Below are 25,265 nucleotides of genomic sequence, written 5' to 3' on the forward strand. Positions count from 1 at the left end.
AAGTGGTGAGTAAAATTTATTGATAAAGATTAATTATCGATAAAGTTGATGGATGATATTTCATATCAAGGTCATATCATTGATAATATTTTTTAAAAAATTTACTGTTGGATTCAAATTTTTTTACATAAATTATATATGTAAAATTTTATATTAATCCAAAATCATTTGTTATCTCTTTTATATAAATTAAAATCAACGTAATATAAACATTTTAAAATATACTAAAATATGAATTATTTCATTACCTTTTTATTGTTGTTCAATTTTGACAAAAACGATATTGATAATATATAGACATATTTCAACGATTGTATTAATAAAAATAAAAATCTATATCAAGTTAAAAATAATACAATGATCATCAAAGTTACACCAGTCTAATTTAATACTTGTTTTATATATATAATAAAACAAGTAACTCAAAATAATTGACACCAAGATCACATTTTCTTCACATGAGTAAAAAACAATTTATTTAACATAAATATTTGTGTTGGATTTTTAATTTATATAAAAAGTTTTAGACACAACCAGAATCATACACCCAGTTAATGGAATTGGTCAAACAGTAAATTGGGGTATGTGGTGATGACTGAGAAAAAAATATAATAAAACAAGTTTTAGTTTATTTGTTTTATTGAAAAAACACTAGCCCTTTTGGTTGACTGATGAGTCTCCTGTTCTGAGGAGTGTGTATCCTGTTGAGTAGCTCCACTCTATATGCACCTCCCACTCCTTTTTCACATCACTCTTCCTTCCACTCTCCTATTCTATATTCCATCAGCGTCGTCCAACCCCTTTATGGCTAAATGCCCCAAAACGACACCCACTCCCACCAAAACGGTGAAACCACCGTCACCACCTCCTCCTCCCCCCACCACCACCACCCCGTTCTAACCCTCCAGCTCCAAGCAATGACCTCCACCACCTCCACCTCCACCGACCCCCTCCCCTCCTCCGACGACGCCGCCGCCGCCGTCCGTGCCGTCAACAAGCGCTTCGAGGGCCTCCTCACTGTCCGCACAAAGGCCATCAAGGGCAAAGGCGCCTGGTACTGGGCCCACCTCGAGCCCATTCTCGTCCCTCACCCCGACACCGGCCTCCCCAAATCCGTCAAACTCAAATGCTCCCTCTGCGATTCCCTCTTCTCCGCTTCCAACCCTTCTCGAACCGCTTCTGAACACTTGAAACGCGGAACCTGCTCCAACTTCAGCTCCGGTCTAAGGCCCGGTTCACTCCCTTCTCCTCTCCCCATTTCCTCCATCACCCCCGGTTCGAACCGGAAACGCCCCTCCCCCGCCACGTCACCCCCTTCCTATCAAAATCACTCCTCTGCAATGGTCGAGTCTTCCCGCTTCGAAATCGGTTACAATAATAATAACAACAATAATTCTCTACACAACCAGCACCACCAGCAGCAGCATTTAATGTTGTCTGGTGGGAAAGATGACTTGTGTGCCTTGGCAATGTTTGAGGACAGTGTCAAGAAGTTGAAGAGTCCAAAGACTTCGCCTGGTCCTGCTTTGAGCAAGGACCAGGTGAATTCTGCTTTGGACTTGCTCTTCGACTGGTTCTATGAAACTTGTGGCTCTGTGTCTTTGTCCATGCTGGAGCACCGGAAGTTTCAGGCTTTTTTGAGCCAGGTTGGTTTGCCCAACAATCTGAGGAGGGAGATTTCTGGGGAGAGGCTTGATGCTAGGTTCGGGGAGGCCAAGGCTGAGTCCGAGGCTAGGATTAGGGATGCCATGTTTTTTCAGTTGGCCAGTGATGGCTGGAAGAGTGGGGATTGGCTTAACTTTGACTTGTGTTGCAGTGGTGGCGGGGAAAGCTTGGTCAAGTTTGTGGTGAATCTCCCCAATGGGAGTAGTGTGTTTCAGAAGGCGGTGTTTACTGGGGGAGTGGAGAATTCTAAGTATGCTGAGGAGGTTTTGTGGGAGACGGTTACGGCGGTCACGGGAAGTGTGCAGAGGTGTGTGGGGATTGTGGCGGATAAGTTTAAGGCCAAGGCGTTGAGGAACTTGGAGGTGCAGTACCATTGGATGGTGAACACTTCGTGCCAGCTTCAGGGGTTTGCTAGCTTGATCAAGGATTTTAACCGCGAGCTGCCACTTTTCAGAGTTGTGATCGAGAGTTGTTTGAAGGTTGCCAATTTTATAGACAATGAATCTCAGATGAGGAGTGTTTTCCTCAAGTGCAGGATGCAGGAGATGGACTGTGGTGGGCTGATTCGCGTGCCTTCGCCAAAATGTGATCCGTTGAAGAACTTTGGAGTGGTGTTTCCTATGTTGGAGGATATTTTGAGCTGTGCTAGAGTGATACAAATGGTGGTGATGGAGGATGGGTTTAAGGTGATGTGTATGGAGGATCCTTTGGCGAGGGAGGTTGCGGGGATTGTCCAGAATGAGGGGTTTTGGAATGAGTTGGAGGCAGTTTATTCGCTTGAGAAGCTTGTTAGAGGGATGGTACAGGATGTTGAGGTGGAGAGGCCGTTGATTGGTAGGTGCTTGCCTCTTTGGGAGGAGCTGAGGAGCAAGGTGAAAGAGTGGTGTGGGAAGTACAACATCGTGGGAGGACCTGTGGAGAAGATAGTTGAGAAGCGGTTTAGGAAGAATTATCACCCTGCTTGGGCAGCAGCATTTATACTTGATCCACTTTACTTGATTAAGGATGCAAGTGGGAAGTATCTTCCTCCGTATAAGTGTTTGACGCGCGAACAGGAGAAGGACGTAGATAAGTTACTGACCAGGCTGGCTTCGCGAGAAGAGGCTCATGTTGTGTTGATGGAGCTGATGAAGTGGAGATCAGAGGGGCTTGATCCGCTATATGCACAGGCTGTTCAGATGAAACAAAGGGATCCAGTAACCGGGAAGATGAAAGTTGCAAATCCGTTAAGTAGTAGACTTGTCTGGGAAACTTGTTTGACTGAGTTTAAATCACTTGGGAAGATTGCAGTGAGACTCATTTTTTTGCATGCAACTTCGTGTGGGTTTAAGAGTAATTGGTCTTTTATGAGGAAAATTTCAGCTAATAAGCACTCAAGAGTTGCCTTGGAGAGGGCTCAGAAAATGATATATATTGCAGCTCATGCCAAACTTGAGAGGAGAGACTTTTCTAGTGAGGAAGAAAAGGATGCAGAGCTGTTTGCCCTGTCTGGCAGTGAGGATGGCATGCTCGCTGATGTCTATGCTGATGCTCCCTTAGTGTAATGTGCTTTTTTACCTCTTATAGAATTGTGTAATTCTAGGATTTATCAGATTCTTTCAAGAACTCTTCTATTATTCCCTTATTACATTTGGTGGGAAACTTTTCATCACTTTGGGGTTGAAATAGAAGGAATATTAGAAGGACCAAAAAAAGCATGTTGTTAGCGACTGTGTTATGATCAGCTTTGATTCTAATGAATCATCAATTTTTTCGTAATTATTTTGTACTTTTGGGATAAGGAGGAACCCTTGCTCTTTTATCAGCATAACAACAATCCAGGAAAGGAGCAAGGAGAATGCCCATTTTTTTTGTTGCCAGTGATTTTGTAACGAGGGTGATTGTTGAGTTCTAATTCTAATATAATCTACAACTTTAAAAAAAATGTTTTCGTTGATGAATATGTAAAACTTCCTTTTGTGAGAAAACTTCAATTCCTAATTCACCTTATACTTGTACTTGTTGTTCTGCTCCACTTTGTATAGGTAGGTCAAATACTGGACTAGAAACATTATACATGCTCATGGGAATAGCTTTCAGGATTTGATTAATTTACTTTAAAGTTCTCTGGTTCACATTTCTAGCTATTGACATTGATATGATATAAAGCTATAAAACACTGATGCAAAATATTAAAAATTCAAAGCAAACTGAATTTTGTATGGTCTGTATGAAAAATTATTAAATAAACCAGAGGGAAGCTTATGTCTGGAGCAAAGTTTTTGTTTTCTCAACCATAACTACGATTTAAATGACATCATGGGTGACATTAACATGATTTCTTCACCTGAATGGTGGAAAAGGACGCCACAAATAGTCCATGGAATTTGATTATATATCTCAATTGATAGTTTCGTGTCTTGATATGTCATAACATAATACATAGTCTATAGATTCTACTTTAATATGTGTGATTGAATAGAATAGGATGTATTAGCATACTGTTTTGACCACCTGATTTCCATCACATCCAAAGACTTTAATGCTCCAGCTTAGTTCTAAACTGAGTTGACCAAAGAACAGAAGGTGTCTCACTGCTTTATTCAAAACTGCCTGATGTAGAAATTTCTGTTTCTCGTAGGGTCTAGCAAGATAAAGAGTTTCTCTTCATGTTTCCTGATTTTAAAATCACTTGTGCATGGACCATATAGTTGTTAGACTTATCCCAACTATTCTTATTTTGTGTTCTAGTAACAAAGAAATAAGAGAATTCTCAATTACTTGTCATCCAATGAAAATTTTCACTTATCAATTCAATTGGTTATTAACTAATAAATATTAAGATCCATAATGCTATTACAAAGCAGTGAACCAGTAATGGAGCATAAGTCCACTTTCAAGTAAATTTCAACTTTCAAGCTGTAAGGACAGCATTTCTATTCTAACGGTATATGTTGCTCCTTGATCTCTTTCATAGGGTTATTGATGCATGTGAGTGCCTTTAGAGGAAAGTGGAAACATATATCTGGCCGTTTTTTGGCCTCACCTTTGAAATTTGATTCAAGTTTTGGCGTCTTCTGTTTTTAACAGTTCACAAATTTGTCACAAGTCATGCACACCCCTTCATGTAATTGATATTGTTTTCATAAAAAAACATAGCTGTGGCTATCGCTACACCTGATCCTAGTCATGTTTCACCACAACTAGAGACCGCATGATTAGTCATCACAAAAATGGGAGCACTATACCTGAAAAACATATCAAATAAAAAAAAATCCGATGAAATTTATGATATTACTTCATGATGGAGGCAATCTCAAATGATGTGGAGTGTACTCCTGCCACCAGATCCTGGTCTCATGAATAGGAGGAAGTTACTGCAAATAATGTGACACAAAAATGGGAGGCTCCCTAAATTTGAATGTACTTTTTGGTGCAGAGTTGGAATGGAATGGCTTGAAGCAGTAGTAGTAGTAGTAGGGTGGGGTGGCAAACCCCAACATGGTTTTGACGTGTGTCAACCACGTAATAAGATAAGAGTCTTTGTATCCGAAGAAGCATTTCTCATGGATAATCTGGCATATCTCCTGGTGTGTTTGTTACTACAAAATGACTAGGCCCACAATGTAGAGTGGATATCCATGTCAATGGGTGTCATGGTCAAAGGAGAGTGAGGTATGAGTGGCCTTCCTTCACATCAATCCACACAACACTATTTCTCACTCTCTATCTCTCTCCCTCTCTCTCTCTATATATAATTATTTGAAGAGTAATTTTTTTTAGAGTTATTATTTATTTCCATCATCTATTTTTTTAGATTTAATGATTATACTAATTAATTAATTAATCTTAATCATTATATTTTAAAAACTTAAATGATGAAAATAAGAAATAACTCTTTTAGAGTTACTCTTAAAATAACTTATCCCTCCTATCTATATATAATATGTGAATATTATTATTGTTTTTGTTTAGCTAATGCCCCACAAACTTTGGTAACTTTCATTTGAAACATTTATTTGTGTGATAATTTATTTGTTAATGGGGCCTTGTGTGCCATGTTTATCTCTCAATGTTGAAAATTGCAATTTTGCAGAATTATACCGTTTAGGTTGCCATGATTGGTAAAAAGGCTTGGAAAAAAGTTGAAACAAGGAGTGTAGCCTCGAAAAAAAGGAAAAGGGTGAGGGCTGTCGGTATGAAAAGGTACATGATATGGTTGAGAGGGTTATTGAAATATATTTGCAGCCTCAATGTTTCAGGGGATTATTGGGAGCCCTGAACAGAAGAAGGTTGGTGGTTCAAAGGGTTCTGGTGGTGATGAAATTTCATGTCTTTTTTCACCCTTCTTGTCAGTGATATGCACATGACACCCTTTTTGTTGTTGTTGTCGTCGTCATACTTTTATAAATTTCATAAAATTATGTAACTGAATTTTGAGATACTAATATCAACCTGATGCAAGCACAGGAGTTTCCTAGTCAATAATTAATACTACTTCTGCCTCTCTATTCCGTGCAAATAGAACTTCTGAAAATCACGGAATTCTGACATCTAAGTGCTTGGTTTCTTTTTCTAAGTTGGGTAAAAATTATTTAATATATTGATATGTATTTTGAACCACTGAATATGATTAGAACGTATATTCAATATATATATATATATATATATATAATTGTAACTCTTACTAATTATAATAATTATTAACTTTCAATTAGATAATTTTATCTCAAAATTCACCATTAAATTGAAAATTATTTTAATATAAAGCATATATATAAAATTATTTGATATCTCATTCTAGGATAAAATTCATGTAATGCATATTTTTCAAATTATACCAAAATAAGAATAATTTAATTACATTTTTTATTATAGTTAAATTTTGATAAAATTAGACCAATAATGTTGGTAATATGTAATTATAATTCCAAAATTAGATTGATAAAAAAACATTTTATATCAAATTATTGAATAATATAATAGTGAATATAAGTTACACTAGTATAATTTGTTATATATATATAATTTGAAAAGAAATTCTTGTATCGGTAAAGAATTTAAATGCATAGTAAATTAAAAGCTGAAGATGCATTAAAACGATAATAACAACGACAGCAAAATTTGTACTGAAGTTATTTTAAACTTCTGATTGGTTATTATATATGTTCATAGATACTGCTGCTACTTGAATGAGGACTCTAGCATTACTACATTCCATAATAAATCATGCAACTATATGTCCTTTTAAAGCACGTACAACAGCTTGAAACTAGCATCAACATAGCCACCCCTTTTTATCTACTAACTTTTCTTCACCTTTCTCATTATGAAGCAATTCTCTTACATATTATATTATGGAGTACCACTCTTAATAATTTTAACTTATTTTATACTATATATTTAACCGCACTCTATTACTACATGTGGTATTGAGTTTACTATTCTTGCCTTGGAGCATATTGGTAATTTTGATTGGTATGTGTTTAATTTAAGTATCTCCACCCACCTCAAGGCAAAGAAATAATGAAAGTTTCTGTAGCTCCTTAATGACTGGCAACAAGTCAAACAAGGTTGTAAATGAAAAAGTTATGTGGGTGCTGACTGAACTCATTAGTATTGTAGGGCGTTGTATTGCTGATTTCTTCAGAACTGATTTTATCTTTCTACTCAATTTGGTGTAGTGACAGTGGATCATGTCGGCAATGGCAAGCAATTCTGACTGCTGACCAACTAAAAGGAAAAGACCCTTTTTTATTTTTTCTTTCTTTCTCTTTTTCTTTTTAATTTATATATTTATATTTTTTCCCCTTTTGCTTGATGTATGGTATAATTTCATTTTTCATTCCAGTCTGGTTCTTCTTGTATAGGAGAGGAGGATGTTATGATTGGCATAGGACAAGACCAACTTTTTACAAGAATCTTGACACTTTCAATGTTCCCCCATGATTAATCTTTCTATATAATGTCTCTTCCTTTTCTTCCCACTAAGCATAACTCCCCTTGTTTTAGAGTTGAAGATACATTTTTTGTTCCCTTGATAATTTGGGTTATGGGCTTTAAATGTTGACTCTTCACCCTTCATTGCCCTCATGATTTTATTGATTCTTTTCATGGCTTATAAATTCATTAATAGCTGAAGAAAGAGATCCTACCTTACTATCTATCTAATGCTTGTGGGAGTATGACCAAACAAGTTTCCCTTTGCTTCCAAAACCCAAAAAAGGATTTTTTTTTCTATAAACATATTTTATCCTATTAGCCAATCATAAATTATTATGTATAATAAATTTATTAATTTTTATAATAATTATCTTAAAAGTTATATTTATTATATGTGATTTTTTTATGATTTATTAATATGCACAAAATTACACTAATGTATAAAAATTAAACTCTAACAAACAAAATAGTAAGGATTAAAAATCTTCTTCGAAATTTTACATGATAACTCATGTGAAATTTTGTATTTGTTTATTTATTTCTTCAAAAGGCATTAAATGGAAAAGAAAAGACAAATACAAAATTTAATTGGTAGAACCATATATATATATATATATATATATATATATATATATATATATATATATTAAAAAAATAGGTAAATGTAAAATTTTTATATATAAGATTTTGTAAAAAAAATTAACATGAAAATATTCTTATCCTCCAATCAAAGATTGATATAGCTAGTGGTTTCACTTCTACTATCTTGGATTAGATGATTTAATATTCTGATTTCCAATTACACTCTTATTCTTATAAAAAGTGTAAACCTTAATCTCACAAGGAATATTTGGGAGGTGATTTCAGACACAGTTGATATTCCCTCCTCCCTCTTGTCTTTTTTATGCCAATCAGCTAACTAAACATATAAACTTTAACCTTTGGTAGTATTTTGGTAGATTTGAAAATTTGAGATTGTGATGATGACAATGATTACACCTTTAATCAATTCTCCTCCGATCAAAACGTGGACTGTGCGACAATGATTACACATTAATCAATTCATCTCCTATCAAAATCTTGACCTTGGGTTTTAAGATCTATGGTTTTGCTTGCTACATACCAACTAGCCCTACCTACCCCATACACAAGGGGTCCTCTAATGTGTTAGACGTCGTAGAAACATTTTTATGTAATATAAGCACATATTATTCCTTGTTTTTTTAGGGAAAGGCAATCATAACAATGTTAAAATGGAGGGTAAGCCTTGTGACGTTAAGCCACCAGAAAATAGACAATTTTTTTTAAATATACTAGGTGTATTTTATTTAATAAAGTTTTCAGCATATATTTTATTTTATTTGTATCTAAAAAAATATTTTTTTTGAAGTTGATTTTCTTATAAAAAGAAATTAATTAAGTTGTTGATCACGTGGGTACACACCTATTCTTCTAGTTCTAGGTATTTCTGTTTAGGTTATTAGGTTTTTCTTTATATTTGGATTTTTCTGTTTTGCCATATTTCAGCCAAAAGAGTATTTCATGTTGTGAGAATTCCATGTTTGGTTATTTTAATCAAATGATTAAGGGATGTAAACCGCTTACGCGGATTGAATTTAGTGGAAAATAAGCGTCTGAACTGATTAAAATATTTTGTTGGGTCTTATTTATATTTTATGATAAATTTTATTTAACGAATATTTTAAAATGGAAAAATGATAAAAATATATTCGAGAAAATAAGAAAAACTATATATTGGTGTTAGGTTTGAATTTCTATACAACCTCATAGTCCAAATTGATCGAGTTTGATATTTCTCAATTCAAACTAGACCGATGAACTGACCGAAGTCGATTTTTTTTCATAAATCGAGTTGGGCTAATTTGGTTTATAGTCAATTCAAACCATCCTCACACTTTAAATCAAATTTGAAATTATTACAATGAAAGTAGCACTATGCATATACCTTCAAAATCTTTCCTTTATTATTTATTATACAACTAATTCAACTTACTACTTTTACTTTAATTTTCTTACAACCACATGTTCCTTAAAAAAAATCAAAGCATATTTTTTTTGTACATATCATAACACTCGAGGTTCGAAATAATATATATTTTTTGCAGTAAAAAATATATTTTTCTGATTAAATAAATATAAATTTAATATCAAGTTTATATATGTATTAAGAATTAAATTAGTAATATTCTTAATAGTTGGCGGATTGAAGTAACATAAATTATAAAAAATGATCGATCTTTTGAGATTCCTTATGAAGTATAGATATGACTTAAATAGAATATTAATTTATGAAGGCTTGGACAATCTTAATTAACTTAATTAATGGGATAAATTTCTAGCTTAACTTAAGCTTAAACTAAATTCAAGACCATCAAATTAATATTTGTCTACTTCCCCTTACTATTCAACCATATGTCGTACGGTCAACCAAACTATAGTTTAATACAAATAGGCATGAAATTGCCATATAATTGATTTTGATAGTGTTAGACGTAGAGATTCAAAAAGATATAAAGTCCACAGGTCCACAATACGGTATGCTTAGAAATAGAATTGTCAGGCATAATCATTTTTCTTTTTCCAGTTAACATATTGATTCCCATTATAATTAGACATTAGTAAAGGTTAAGATAGGTAAATCACACTAAAACTATCCTTTATCAAATCAGCATTTAAAAAATTTACATGTAGAGAAGACAAATTAAATAGAATGAAAGAAAAATGTTAACAATTCTGAGCTATCATGGATTTTAGTTTAAAGTTGATTTAAATTATGCTAAGAGTCAGTTCTTATCTATATCTAAATAAACTTTAAATGTATTATCATATTCTCTATCAGAACACTTCTAAAATACGATAAAGGGGTTTCTTTTTTTAAGTACTCCCCAAAAGCCATCTCTCTTTCCTATATTCAATATCAAGGATTTATTAAATACTTCAAACTAAGACCTCATCTCACGTGACCAATGTATAGCCTCAATATCTTCACATAAAAAATATTAATATTGTATCTCCTCGCCTTTCTTTTATAGAGTGTTTGATTAATTGCCAAATAATTCAATAATGCTTTTGGTGCTAATATGAATCCGTTAGCTAATTTTCATGAGCAAATCAAAGGGAGGAAATATCACAAATCCGAGGCTCAGATTGAAAGTGGATTGGAGATATTTTGATTCTATATGGTTTTATTCATCCTTGTTATATGGTTTCAAAGAGTTCAAATATCAATTTCAAACAATACTTTGTCACAAAGACCAATGGCATCATATTCATGCAAATTGCAAATGTTTAGTGGAGAGGTGTCTGTCTATATTAGATACACAGTAATTCATCACACCCCAACTCAGTAAAATTAACCAAAAAGGCACTATTGGTATTGCTTAAAATTTTGCTAATTCTAATTGATTCACTTACCAATTCCTCTTATCATAATCATCCCTTATTGTACGGCTCAAGCAAAGGTTCAAGGAATAGACATGTTATATAATGACATATGAAGAACTTATACCATGTTAAATTAGACATTTACTACAGTTGTTACGTTACTGCATACACTTGTTAGGCATCAAACTTTAAGTACAAGCCATTATGTGCTATTTCTTATCACATGGTGTGTTACTTTTGCAGCTCCCACTTAAAGCTGGACCCTACAAACTTTGCCAAAACAAATCTTCCCTGCATGAGATTTCTTTCTTTTCTCATTCTGTCTTCAATTCACTGTTTATCCCACCAATCTATGGCATAATTGGCTCTTGTATAAGTGGTCCCAATTTCAAGAGAATCAGGAAAACAATTGGAAAATAATAAGAATAATAATAATAATTATAATTATTATTATTATTATTGTATGGTATTATTACCCTATTACCCACAAACCCTTAGAATTTGCATTGATTAAAAGGGAAGATGGGTCCTAGCATTATTAGACAATAGACATTAGATAGAGACTAATACATAAATATGACTTATAATTGGTATGAAGAGAAGAGAGGGGTAACAATTGAAGAGTAACATATATAATAGCACCAATCAGCAAGATTTTTATTACTCAATTAGATTACACTACTTTGGGAAAGTGACCAACCAATAATCATTCACACTTGAAAGCTAACCATACCCTCATTCTGAAAGTAATTGATGGATTTCTCATGAAATCTCATTTCGAGATAATGCTATGGTATGCTTGATTTTATTTTATTATATATTTTTCTTGCCATAGAAAACTTAAGGAGGTCCGAGTTCAAAATTAATATGAAGTTTAATTAATTTTTTCAGAGAGAAAGAGAATTAAAAAAATAAATACGTTAAAAGTAGATGGAAAATCTCATGTTAATAATGATTTTTTGTCGTCGTAGTTAGAACTTTACTCTACAGAGAACAAATTAGTGCAGCCATCAAATCTCGATTTTACCTTACCTTACCTAATAATGCTTATCGTGTATGATCATTACAAAGCTTTATTATACTTTTCTTTCTTGTATTCCTCTAGTTTCATAATTACTGTTGTACTCCCAAACAATCCCTACAACTGGCCACCAAAACCTATTATTGTTGTACTCGGCTTTGTAGCAAAAACACATGTAAATGTAATCCCATTGGACCACTTCAAACCTAATTTAGCTTGATGAGATTCTTAATTAGGTATATTGGGTTGTTAATCATATTAGTTTGTAATAGTAGTATTATGCAATATCATGCTAGTCATGTTTGATAAGTGTAAATTACTCTAACATAATAATTATATATTACTCATATACACGAGTGCACACAGTTTCTTTTTGTTTTTCAAAATTTATTTTAACTTCGTGTACAATGCATTAAAAATCAATTCCAAGTTGCAAGGGATTTTAACAAAGTCAATAATGAAAGATCTGATGAAATCAATCGAATAAAGTACTTCGGCATTTTATAAAAATACATATCCTCATTAGAAGCTGCGTGGTTGAATAGTGTTGTTGAGGCAAAACTTAACCGTTGAAGAATCTGCTTAAGATCGGTTAACCTTTTTTCTTTGTTAATCATAGCTAGAATTTCATTGCAGCTAGTAGTAATATATAGTAAAAGGCTGCGGCACAAAGAAAAAGAAGACTTACCAATAATGTGCACGATCTGTTAGTAAATATTGTGAAATCGGGATAAAGGCTCAAATTGACCCAGCTGATGGAGAGATTATCATCACTATCAAGACCATCATACTCACCATTAATCTTTATATAATAATAATAAGCAATCAAGTAATTTTTTTCTTCTAAAACTATTAATTCTTTTTTCTTAAATTGAAAATTTTGAGTATGTTTCATATAAATTGATCCAAATCATGAATATGTGATAGTAAAATTGATGGGTTGGACTTGCATAGAACTCAACTGTGTTTTTTTATTCGTGTGTGTAGAAATTGAATTTAAATGAATGTCATTGAGTTGATCAATCTAATATATGGGCCTATGTAACACAAATGAAATAATATTTTAAGAAACTATACTGATAAAAAAAAAAACTTAAAAACCTAGTTAACAGTTGCAATGGATATGTCCTATCAATTCTTTGGGCCAATTGTTTTTTTTTTTTTTGTAGTATATACTCACGACGCAGTTTCTGTTACTAGTATGTTTTAGAAAACACGTTTCATTGACCAGCTTGGCAACAATATACTATTTAGGATAAATTTGGTTAATTACACTATTTATAAATACTTGGTTGAGAAAAAAAAATGATTTAACTTTATAGTTTTAGTGGATAATAAATAAAGTAATTAGATGAATAAAAATTCTAATATGTTCGCTCTAAGTATGTGTAGGAAAAGAAATAGTAATCCACTTGACTAAAAATATATTCTTATGAAAATCATCCCCAAGACCTTACACAATATTAACATCTAAAAACTGCTTGCATGTTTAATAACATGCCAATTACATATGTTTAGCCTGATTGTCACGTCAATTTTAAACAAAAGACACATAACCATGTGTTGTTGCTTCCATGTTACGCGTGTTTTCTAATGATAGACGCATATCCAAACAAACGCTTCGTAACCTTATTATTTAACAAACTATTAACGAGTTTAAAGACTCTTTAATTCTAAAGACGTTGAATTCTTTCTTTTATATTGGAAAAGAAAGAGACAACAACAACAAGGTCAAACATTGAAAGCACATTAATCTTGAGCATTGTGTCTAACACAAAAGATGAGATAGTATAGTCTTTAGGATTCAACCTGTCAAGTACAAAAATGTAAAACTCTACCAACAGAAGTGGGATGCTATGTACTCTTCCAATTCCTAACACAATTTCTCTTAACGATTAAAATTGAATTGTCTTAGTGTGAAAATGAAATCCAATAGAGAATGAATCTACACATTTAGTGAAATCTATGCAAATTTTTCCAATAAGAAAGTGTATTAAAAAGATGTAGATCGAATTTAAATTTTATGTTTTGTATTGTTAATCAATCATAAATTATCATTGATATAATTTTTAAAATAGTTTATCAATAAACTTATCATACATTTTGTTTTTAAATGGATGATATTATAATCTTTTACACTTAGTGCATAAACTATTTACTAAAAAGGTATTAGAAAATGAGATATTCAAATTTCTCAATATATTTTCACTATTTCTTCAATAAGTACTGCTTAGGCCCTAGTATAATTACAGCCCATAATATGACCCATATAATTTGCCAATGGGTAAAAAGGTCAAGCCCATGTAAAACAGGCCCAAGCTGTGACGAGAAGCTAGGGCTATCTGTCCATTGTGTAAGCTGAAATTAGTTTTAATAGAATCAGGATAATCTTTTTGGGATAAATAGTCATTTTTGTTTTTTAATGTGTAATTTACTAACAAATACATTCTTAAAAGATAAAAATACAAAATTTAGTCCCTGAAAATATAAAAAGTGCGATAAATATATCTCGCCGTTAACTTCCGCTCATTACCGTTAATAAAGTAACCTATGTGACACGGAGGAACAAATTTGTCATCGAAATGATTGTCAACGTGAATTGTCAGCATAGGGGCATATTTGTCCTAATATTTTTTTTACTTTTCGTCTCACCATTTGGCTAACAAATGCGTTCTTAAAAGATGAAAATATAAAATTCAGTCCCTGAAGGTATAAAAAGTGGAACAAATATATCCGAACGTTAATAATAGATTGTAACTAATTATTATTATTATTATTATTATTATGTGTTTGTAATTTACCGTTCCTGTTCATTTAGTACTTATGTAATATATTTTTTAAATTTCCTTTTAATATATATATTTTTATTATTTTAATTTCCTTGTCAAACCTTAATCTTTGTTGTTAAACTTTTTTTATCTTATATCTTATAATTTTAACAAATTTCTACTAAATTTCTCACTTTTAATCATTAAAATTATTTCATATCCTAATTTCAACTTAAATACCCTTATATTTAGATTGAAAATAATATGTTAAGTGTTTTGAGTAGAAAAAACACAATCGACCGCTTGACCAAATTTATTTATTTATTTATTTTTAAAAAAATAATTTAATCAACTATTTTTTTTTTAAAAAAAAAGTCTCGCAAAATTTAAACTAGATAGAGCTAAAGTGGAATTATAAGTCTTTTTTCTTAATTAATAAAATGTATATATATATACCTCAAATATGAAAGAATCTCTTAGATAAACCTTATATGCTTTTACTCGAGATAACACTTATTATACATAATATGAATGAAATGAAAATAGTTACTAACAAATAAAGAACTCAAATAAATTTAAATAAAAAATATAATAATACTCAAACTAATACAAAGGTTAACTTCAAAATAAAAAAATTACTACATAGGTTTATTACTTGTCTTTGGGACGTAGAGTTGTATCTCTCACTGATTTAGAGGCTACACCGAGCCTATATTCCATTTAACATACTGTGGAAGAGTACGTAATAAAGATGAATAATTAATTGAAGAAACAAAAAATTTCAAGAAATACAAGACCTTCATTTTTTTAAATGGTAACTCAATTGATTAAATTTTGTGAGACTTTTTTTAAAAAAAAAATAGTTGATTAAATTCTTTTTTTTTAAATAAATAAATAAATTTGGTCTCGGGGCTGGTTGTATTTTTTCTACTCAAAACTCTCGACATATTATTTTCAATCTAAATATAAAAGTACTTAAGTTGAAATTGAGATATGAAATAATTTTAAAGATTAAAAATGAGAAATTTAGTAGAAATTTGATAAAATTATAAAATATAAGATAAAGTTTTTTTTAACAGCAAATATTAAGGTTTGATAAGAAAATAATAATAATAATAACAACAACAATAATTAGTCATAATCTATTATTAACGTCCGGATATATTTGTCGCACTTTTTATACTTTCGGGGACTAAATTTTGTATTTTCATCTTCGACGCAACTGTCAACTGAGTGGAAATACGAAAAGTAAAAAAAAAAAAATATTCCGACAAATATGTCCTTATGCTGATAATCACGCTTGGCAAATTTGTCTCTCTGTACCACGTAGGTTACTTTATTAACGGGATATATTGATCGCACTTTTTAGACTTTTAAAAACTAAATTTTATATTTTTATTTGTTAATAAATTACACATTAAAGGACAAAAGTGGTTATTTACCATTTTTTTTAAAATTTTTTTACCAAAACAACAGAACCAACGCCTTTTCAAAACATGATGCGGTTCTATAACTCAACCTCTGCGAAACCTTTTCATTCTGATCACTATAGTAGACTTGTCTCTTTGATTGAAACTTGCATAGTGCAACAAATTAAGCAGACCCATGCCCAATTAATAACCACAGCTCTAATCTCACACCCTGTTTCAGCCAACAAGCTCCACAAGCTTGCTGCTTGTGCTTCTCTTTTTTATGCCCACAAACTGTTTGATCAAATTCCTCATCCAGACTTGTTCATTTATAACGCCATGATCAGAGCACATTCTTTGTTACCCCATTCCTGCCACATTTCCCTTGTGGTTTTCCGCTCATTGACCTGGGATTCGGGCCGTTTTCCAAATTGATATAGCTTTGTGTTTGCTTTTGCTTTCGGTGCCTGTGGCAATGTGTTTGTTGTGAATGCCTTGATTGGTATGCATGGGAAGTGAGGACTTGTGGAGGAGAGCCAGAAGGTATTTCAATGGGCTGTGGATAGAGACTTGTATTCTTGGAACACCATGATTTCCACCTACGTTGGATCCGGTAACATGAGTCAAGCTAAGGAATTGTTTGATGGAATGCAAGAGCGAAATGTTGTGTCGTGGAGTACTATAATAGCTGGTTATGTTCAGGTATTGCTGGATTGGAAAGTAAACAAAATAATGATACTAGCACTTTACATGATTTCCTTGTTCCTTTGAAGTGGGACGTTTCACTAGTCTGCTGTTGAAAGTATCATATTTGTTGTATTTAACTTAATTGTTAATGTACTCTGTCTGAAGTTACTTCATGCTTACTATAGGTTGGTTGTTTCATGGAGGCTTTGGGTTTCTTCCACGAGATGTTGCAAATAGGTCCCAAGCCAAATGAATATACCCTTGTAAGCACTCTTGCAGCCTGTTCAAATCTAGTAGCATTGGATAAAGGAAAGTGGTTCCATGCTTACATTGGGAGGGGCGACATTAAGATGAATGAGAGGCTTCTTGCTAGCATCATTGGCATGTATGCCAAGTGTGGAGAGATAGAATCAGCATCAAGAGTTTTCTTAGAACACAGGGTAAAGCAAAAAGTTTGGCCTTGAAATGCCATGATTAGTGGGTTTGCGATGCATGGAATGCCCAACGAGGCCATAGATGTGTTTGAACAAATGAAGGTAGAAAAAGTATCTCCTAATAAAGTTGCATTCATTGCCTTATTGAATGCTTGTAGTCATGGCTATATGGTCGAGGAGGGGAACTTATGTTTCAGATTGATGGTTAGTGATTATGCTATTACCCCAGAAATAGTGCATTATGGATGCATGGTACTTAGTCGTTCTGGTCTCTTGAAAGAGGCTGAAGACATGATTTCAAGTATGCCCATGGCTCCAAATGTTGCAATATGGGGAGCACTGTTGAATGCTTGTAGAATCTATAAAGATGTGGAGCGGGGATATAGAATAGGCAGGATCATTGAAGATATGGATCCTAACCATATAGGGTGTCATGTTCTATTGAGTAATATATATTCTACATCTAGGAGATGGAATGAAGCAAGAATGCTGAGAGAGAAGAATAAAATCAGTAGGGATAGAAAAAAGATTTCTGGTTGCAGCTCAATTGAATTGAAGGGAACATTCCATCAATTCCTGGTTGGAGATCGATCCCAGCCTCAGAGTAGGGAGATTTAATCATTTTTGGAGGAGATGACAATTAAGTTGAAGAGTGCTGGGTATGTTCCTGAGTTAGGGGAACTTTTGCATGATATTGATGATGAGGAAGATAGAGTCTGCTTTGTCTGTACACAGAAATTGGCTATTGCTTTTGGATTGATGAACACAGCAAATGGAACACCAATTCGCATTGTGAAGAATTTAAGAGTTTGTGGGGATTGTCATCAAGCAACAAAATTCATCTCCAAGGTTTACAATAGAGTAATTATAGCTAGAGACAGAACAAGGTATCACCGCTTCAAAGATGGAATCTGTTCTTGCGAAGACTACTGGTAGATAAGGAAACTGCTACATATGTCAAATAAGTTTCAAGATGCTTGTTTCCCTATTTGCCCTCCTTTGACACAATGGAGCATTTTTGTTTATACGGCAAACTCATTCACATATTGAGTTGGCAAGACAAAGGTATGCACTTGATGAGAAGATAATATTGTGCATATGATCAGCTCCTTTGATTACATTCAAATAAGGAAAGATCAAGGAAGGAAGAATGCATTCTATGCTTAATAAGGGTGTCTTCTATGTGTATTATTTGCATTGTTGAACAGTTCGGCAATTGGCTTATTAAGGGGTTCTCTTGCTTTTTATGCTTTTGTCTGATTCTTGAAGAATGCTCTCTATGGTGGTGGCAATTCTTTACAACTTCACATAATGGCAGTTGCCTGAGGTTTGTACACTTCATTTTCTACTATGCACATATACTGAACCAGCAATAGCTTGATTGTGCTAGCTCAAGTTGGAACTGGTAAAACACAATTATTGAGGGCCATGAGGGGTAAATTTCTGTATAACTCTTGTTGCATTTTGTATAGATGACAGATCTCATTTTTCCAAAATCTTTTATTCTGATCTAAATATGAACCAATAGTTTTTTCTGTGAGGTTATTTCCTCAAACCAACATTATTCAGCTTTATCATATTTTCGTGGTTGTATTGAGCTACATTTACGTGACTGGTAAAGTTTTGTCCAATTCGCACTACATGAAACTTTAAGTTGTAGTTTTCCAATAATATTCATTACCTTAATGGTCGTTTTTGAGATTGGAGTTTTCAGGTATTCGAGCATGTTACAGACTGGAGAGCGAGCAACTCAGAATTTTGTACAAAATAGATGCAGACGTTGGAAAGTGGAAATTACATATGGTATGATTGACTTGCTACAACATCTATTTTAAGATTGTTTGTGATGTTTAAATATGATACGACATTGAAAATTACTTTTTGAAATTCTTATTATAAAGTTGTACTGTTTTATACATTTTAAGGGATAATATTCTTGTATCCACTCCTTTTATTCTTATGTAAATCTGGAAAATAGAAGCTGAAACTGTTTCCAACTGACAAATTGAAATCAGACACATTCCAACCTTAACAATGTCGGGCTCCACATATTACTTGGGTTTGTTCACATGTTTACATAATTACATATATACTCCATAAAACAGAAAAGCAAAAAAACTAGATTTTTCCACTCTTTCGAATTTCAAACATATAGCATGACTGCAAATATTATTTAATACGACTGAAAAACATCTTATTTTACAACTTCCAACTGAACAAAACTTTTCTTCCACAAAATTTAGCAGAAACATACTACATACACAAGTAATAATAATACTATAATATCATTGTGTGTGTGTGTGACAGATAGAGAGATATACCTTCTATTTTCTAAGGCAATATTACAAAATCACTCCTCTACATTTACTTGAGCACTGGCTGCTTCCATCAGTCCATTGCGTATCTGCTCACCAATATCCCTAACGTGGCCAGGACCATGGGGTATAAAAACAGTGGTATTCTTTGATGAGTTCCCAAGGTCTTTGATTGTGTCAAAGTACTGAGTAATCATGATAAGATCCATCACCTCCTTAGCATTAGTGCCTTCTACCTTGTGAGAGAAATTGAGGATGTTCTCTCTCAAACCATCTGTTATAGCTTGCCGCTGCCTGGCTACACCAACCCCACCCAAATACTTGGCTTCAGCTTCAGCCTCTGCTTTTTTAACTAGCAACACCTTTTCAGCTTCTCCTTTGTACTCACTAGCAAGTTGCATCCTTTGAGCTGTAAAATAAAATCAATTCTCAATAAATAGTAAATATGATTGCATATAATCTTGACCCACTAATGTTTCGATTGGTGGAGAAGGGTGGAATGGAGGGAAATGGAATATAATGATATTATGTTCCATGGTTTGAATTGATCCAGCGTAGATGAAATATAATGAAAACTAGTGAAATTCATTTCATCTTATTTCATTATTTACCTTCGTTTTTCTTTCCCCCCTCCAATTGTGGAGGAATAATATGGAATGGGAATTTTGTTCTATTCCATTATTTTCCATTTCATTTTGACCCATTTTATTCCATCCCATCTCTTTCCATCAATCTAAACAAAACCTTATTCAAGGGTAAATACACTTTTATAATACTTGCTCACTTTAGAGACAAAAACACCTACGAGGAGTATTTTCAGAGGAGAAACTACGATATGCATACAGACATGTTAATGCTTTGATATTGCCATAAAAATAAAAAAAGCTCTAAAAACCATGGAGTAGTATATATTACCGGCATTGATCTCATTCATTGCCTTACGCACAGCAGGATCAGGTATAATATCAACCATGAGTATGTGCTCTATACTATAGCCATACTCTCCCATCACCTGATACATGAAATGAAGGAGATATAGACATTGGTATGCAGATAAATAATAGAGCATAAATGAACAAGCACAGCACAATCTTATTAACTTAGTATATTTCAAAACAAACACAACAACAATAACAAAAGTTTTTTTTATCTCACTATGTGATGTCAGCTACATGAATCACACAACATCATTATGATATGTTAAAAACCAACATTGTTTAGGATGAGGTCCCTTTGAACAATTTCCTCCAAAGTCCTTCAGAGTCTCCCTCTAACCCTTTTCCCAACACAAGGCTAAAAACTAATGCAATCTACTCTCTTCACCAGTACTTCAAAACAGATGCTTTTAACATAAACTCTTTTATATGCGCAACCAACGAGCTATAGTTTTAAAAGGAAATGAAATAATTTGATATTTTGTGAACAACTAAACTTCTCTTCACTTTTCATAAAGAACGCCAGAACTTAAATAAAAGTAGTTACCTTTTCAAGTTCCTCCAAGACAGCTTTGGCAACCTCACCCTTCTGCTCAAAGAGTTCATCCAAGTTCATTCTAGGAACAATAGCACGAGTCACTGAAAAGCACCAACCAAACCACACAACACACAATGTCACAATTAAAACAAGAAATCAAAATCAAAATTGATACAAAAAAGAACCATTAACAAAACAGTACCATCAAAAACATAAGCCTGGATCTGCTCCTGAGGGTTTTGCAACTCATAGAAAGCATCATCAGCGTTTTCCTTAATCACTCGGTATTGAATCGAACACAGCAACTGCACAAAAACATTGTCCTGCACCACAATTTAAATAAATAAAAAATCACTCACTACTCCTCTTTTCTCCATCATCTTCATCCTTATTAGGTCACAATTGGTAAGAACTAAAAATCACATGCGTATGCTAAGAAAGTAACAGAATCTGACAAAATTCATATATATACAAAAAAAAAAAAAAGAAATTGAGAATTGAAATGGAAAATGATGGTTGGGACCTTGGTTTTGGTTTCGATGCGGACGTCGAGGGAGGAGATCCTGGTGGAGAGGATACCGGAGAGGCATTCGCCGGCGAGAGGGTTGAAAAAGTGGAAGCCCGGTTGGGCGAGGCGGTGGAAGCGACCCCACTGCTCGACCACGCCGACGCTGGATTGAGCAACGCAACCACAGAAGAAGCAGAACGTGTTCCCCATCCTTGCAAACCACCGAACAACAATCACCTTCTTCTTTTTCTTCTGCTCTGCTGCTAACTAAATCTATAATCTGTTAATAACACGGTATTGTCGTGTAGTATTTTTCAAAGATTTCCTTAGTACATGGTACAGGTTCTACTTCTGATTGTTTTTTATATCTAATAAGTCGTATCTTGACCAAGATTTGTTACTACTTACTAGTATCATCATGATGAAGTATTACAAATATTTATGAAAAAAAAATTATAAATAGAATATACTAACATTTATTATCTTTATTGTGTTTTGAAGTATGTAGAAAAATTGAAAAAAAGTTATGTATAGCACATTTTTATTTGTTAACACTATTTTAAAGATAATATTGTGATTAAAAGTTTGAAAATCTTATTAAATAAATGTAATATAAGTTCAAATGTTAAGTTTTATTTTTTAATTATGCAATTAGAGTGAAATTAAAATAGAAAATAATAGATTTATTTTATTTTATGTTTATCCTTTTCTTTCCCTTTGATTCGAGAAAAAAAGATAGAAATTTAAGATTATAAAAAATTATTCAAAAAAGAAAATATATATTTTTTATTTTTAATTGAGGTCCTATGTAATTTATTCTATTAATCCATAATTCTTACTACAATTTTTTTATGGATTTCTTACTACAAAATTAAGTACGTAATGTTGTATCTTTTATAATACTTTCTTATAACTATTTTTAATATTTTATAAAATATTGAATTTATAATTCAATATATTTATAATAATAATTTATTTATTTATTTATTTAATAAATTAAGTGAACAAAAATATTATATAGCTTGAGATTATTTTCTACTATATTACCTATTAATTGGTGTTCGTAATTTTTTTTTCATGTACCTCTTTTTTTTTTACAACGAAAATCGACTAAACTTCACCGTATACTTCTAAACAATGCACATACACCACCGGAGATCAAATATGCTTTGAAACCTGTCTTAACAGAAGCAATTTACACTAAGTGACGGATATTTTGTGGGAAAAAAATGATACTGCAGAAATGAAAAACTACTCCTACTATTTGTAACCGAAAATACTGATAAGATATTTGTGACGAAAATTGCTGCGGCCTGAAAGCAATTCCCCAAACCCACAATAGTGGCGTGCAAGACCTGCTTAACTGTTCCTTTATGACCCAACGCGCAACCTCCTATCTTTAATTTCATTTTGTAAGGAGAAAAGATGAAAAAAGAAAATTGAGCATTTACTCTATTTTTTAAAACAATTAATATTGAGAGATAAAAAAACTAACGATTAACATTAGTCAATAAAATATTTCTTAGAAAATGTTGACCAATATCATAAGAAATTTGTCTTTTTCACTGCGTGTTTTAAGACATTTGTTAAGAAATCAAAAGTGAAACTTTTTTATTAAAAAATTATACTACACTTTCCGGTGATTTTCATGCAATTTGAATAATATAAACCTTTTATTTATTAATTCCTTGATTATTGTATTAAAAACCCTATTAACAAATCCTTTTTTATGAGAAAAAAATGGTTTACATGATAAATTTGTTTATTTTGATAGAAACTATCCTAAAAATTAAACTAAAATTCTTTGATAATAACCATCCTAAAAATCATGTTAAAATTATCATTTAATTGGTTGAAAGTGCAATTTTTTTTTACATTGACAATGTGTATCCGTTAAAGTATCTCTTATTCATATCTTACTTTGATCTTAATATCTTTTTTTTTCTTGCATTTGATATATTTTAATTATTCGTTTTTACCTATTTTTTTCTTAATTCATAATTAAATTAATTATAATTTTACTTGTATTTAATAACTATTTAAGTTTGTATTAGTTTGCAGTAAAAAAATGTTTGTATTAGTTTTTTTTATGATTTTAGTCTCTTTTTTTAATTGCATGAATTTTTTTTCCCAATTTTTGAAATTATGTAGTTCTAGGCACGATGTTAACATGATAGTACACGTGGTGGAGGTAGGATTTGATGCCATGACATCTTGCACTTTAAAATCACTAAAGCTACTAAGTCATTTGCCTTATTTGATTTATAATAAAAAAAATGTATATATAGCATCACTTCTAAGTATTACGATTAAGAAAAAATAGTTTTTATATTAATTTTATAAATTAAAAAAATAATACAATGTTGTAATATTAAAATAAATAATATGACACAAATTATGTGATGGAATACGAATAAAGAAATCTAGGAAGAAAATGGGAAAGAAAAAAAGATGGAAGAGAAGACGATATTTGCATATGAAAATATATTAAAAGCAAAGATGATAAAATTAATGAAATAGGCAGTGATGGATCTATATGGTTATTGTTGGAGTAATTGTTCCACTAACTTCAATATATTTTTTAAATGAAATATAGATGTGTGCTTATAAATTGTCTCAATAATTTAAAATATAGTATAAAAATTATGAGTATTAATTGTTCCCACAAACATATGAATATGAAGATTGTAATTCCCATAACATAAAATTTCTGTATCTGTATCACTGACTAGTGAATACTATAGGTTAACGATAAGTTTACTTGTTCTATCTTTCATAAGCATTTGGCCTAAGTAGAAGCCAAAAAAAAAAGAGCTTCACTTTGGGTAAGTGTATAACAAGATGATGATTTTTATTTGGTAAGCGAACTCAACTTATATTATAAAAAGTGGGCATAATAAATACCCACCAAAAGCGGCCTATTTACTAGGTGGGGTAATTTTATTTTATTTTCAAAATTATCAAGGTCGATTTTAAATTATTTTGCATTTTGAGGTAAATGTTGACATTAGTTACGTCTTTTATTTTATTTTTATATTTTTTTAACTGAAGTCGTGACTTCAGTTTTTTTTAATATACGATTGATTTTTTTTATATAAGTATTTTTTTTACGACTTTAAATTTTTTTTTTAATTTTTCGTATTATTTTTATAAAATTATAAATAAATTTTTAATTTAATTATTTAATAAATAATTGTTTTTTTACTTTTTATTTAATTTTTTTTATATGATTTTATTTAATATTTAATATATTTTGTATATTTTTTAAATGACTTTATTTTAAATTTTTGTATGTTATTTTATTTAATATATTTTCTATATTGTTTTACTAATGTTAAGGATTTTTATTTATTTTATAAATTAAAAAAATAATTGAGAAAACTTAAATTAAAAAAGACTTAAATTTAAATGTTTAATATTATTTGATAATGTATGGAATTATTAATTTACTTAACAATAATTATAAAAAATAATTAAAAAATTTAAAAAGACTTACACATGATCATGTTCCTCAACAACAACAAACAATTACACTATACATGATCTCGTAATAGAGGGAGAGGAGAAAAATGTCTAGAATAAGAACAACAATCACCTACAAATTTAGACATTTAGGCATATAAAAGAACTTGTTGTGGGACATTATTGTGTTATTAAT

General features: G+C 31.8%; 2 protein-coding genes and 1 pseudogene across 2 annotated transcripts; 2 read left to right on the plus strand and 1 right to left on the minus strand.

Moving 5' to 3' along the window:
• The first annotated feature begins 644 nt into the window (after positions 1–644).
• LOC100814598 (uncharacterized) lies at positions 645–3,423 on the plus strand. Its single transcript, XM_014762192.3, has one exon. It carries the CDS (start codon positions 813–815, stop codon positions 3,207–3,209), a length of 2,397 nt encoding a protein of 798 aa, XP_014617678.1. The 5' UTR covers positions 645–812; the 3' UTR covers positions 3,210–3,423.
• A 12,708-nt stretch (positions 3,424–16,131) lies between these two features.
• LOC102665945 (pentatricopeptide repeat-containing protein At5g66520-like) lies at positions 16,132–19,348 on the plus strand (annotated as a pseudogene).
• A 104-nt stretch (positions 19,349–19,452) lies between these two features.
• Positions 19,453–22,001, minus strand: LOC100804986 (protein PPLZ12). Its single transcript, XM_003533997.5, has 5 exons — positions 21,623–22,001; positions 21,302–21,422; positions 21,109–21,200; positions 20,542–20,638; positions 19,453–20,035 (listed from the first exon to the last, which is right to left on the minus strand). The coding sequence occupies exons 1-5, from the start codon at positions 21,815–21,817 to the stop codon at positions 19,662–19,664; spliced, it is 879 nt and encodes a 292-aa protein (XP_003534045.1). The 5' UTR covers positions 21,818–22,001; the 3' UTR covers positions 19,453–19,661.
• Between the last annotated feature and the right edge of the window lie 3,264 nt (positions 22,002–25,265).

The sequence above is a fragment of the Glycine max genome, chromosome 9 (genome assembly GCF_000004515.6).
Source record: "Glycine max cultivar Williams 82 chromosome 9, Glycine_max_v4.0, whole genome shotgun sequence".
Taxonomy (NCBI): Eukaryota; Viridiplantae; Streptophyta; class Magnoliopsida; order Fabales; family Fabaceae; genus Glycine; species Glycine max.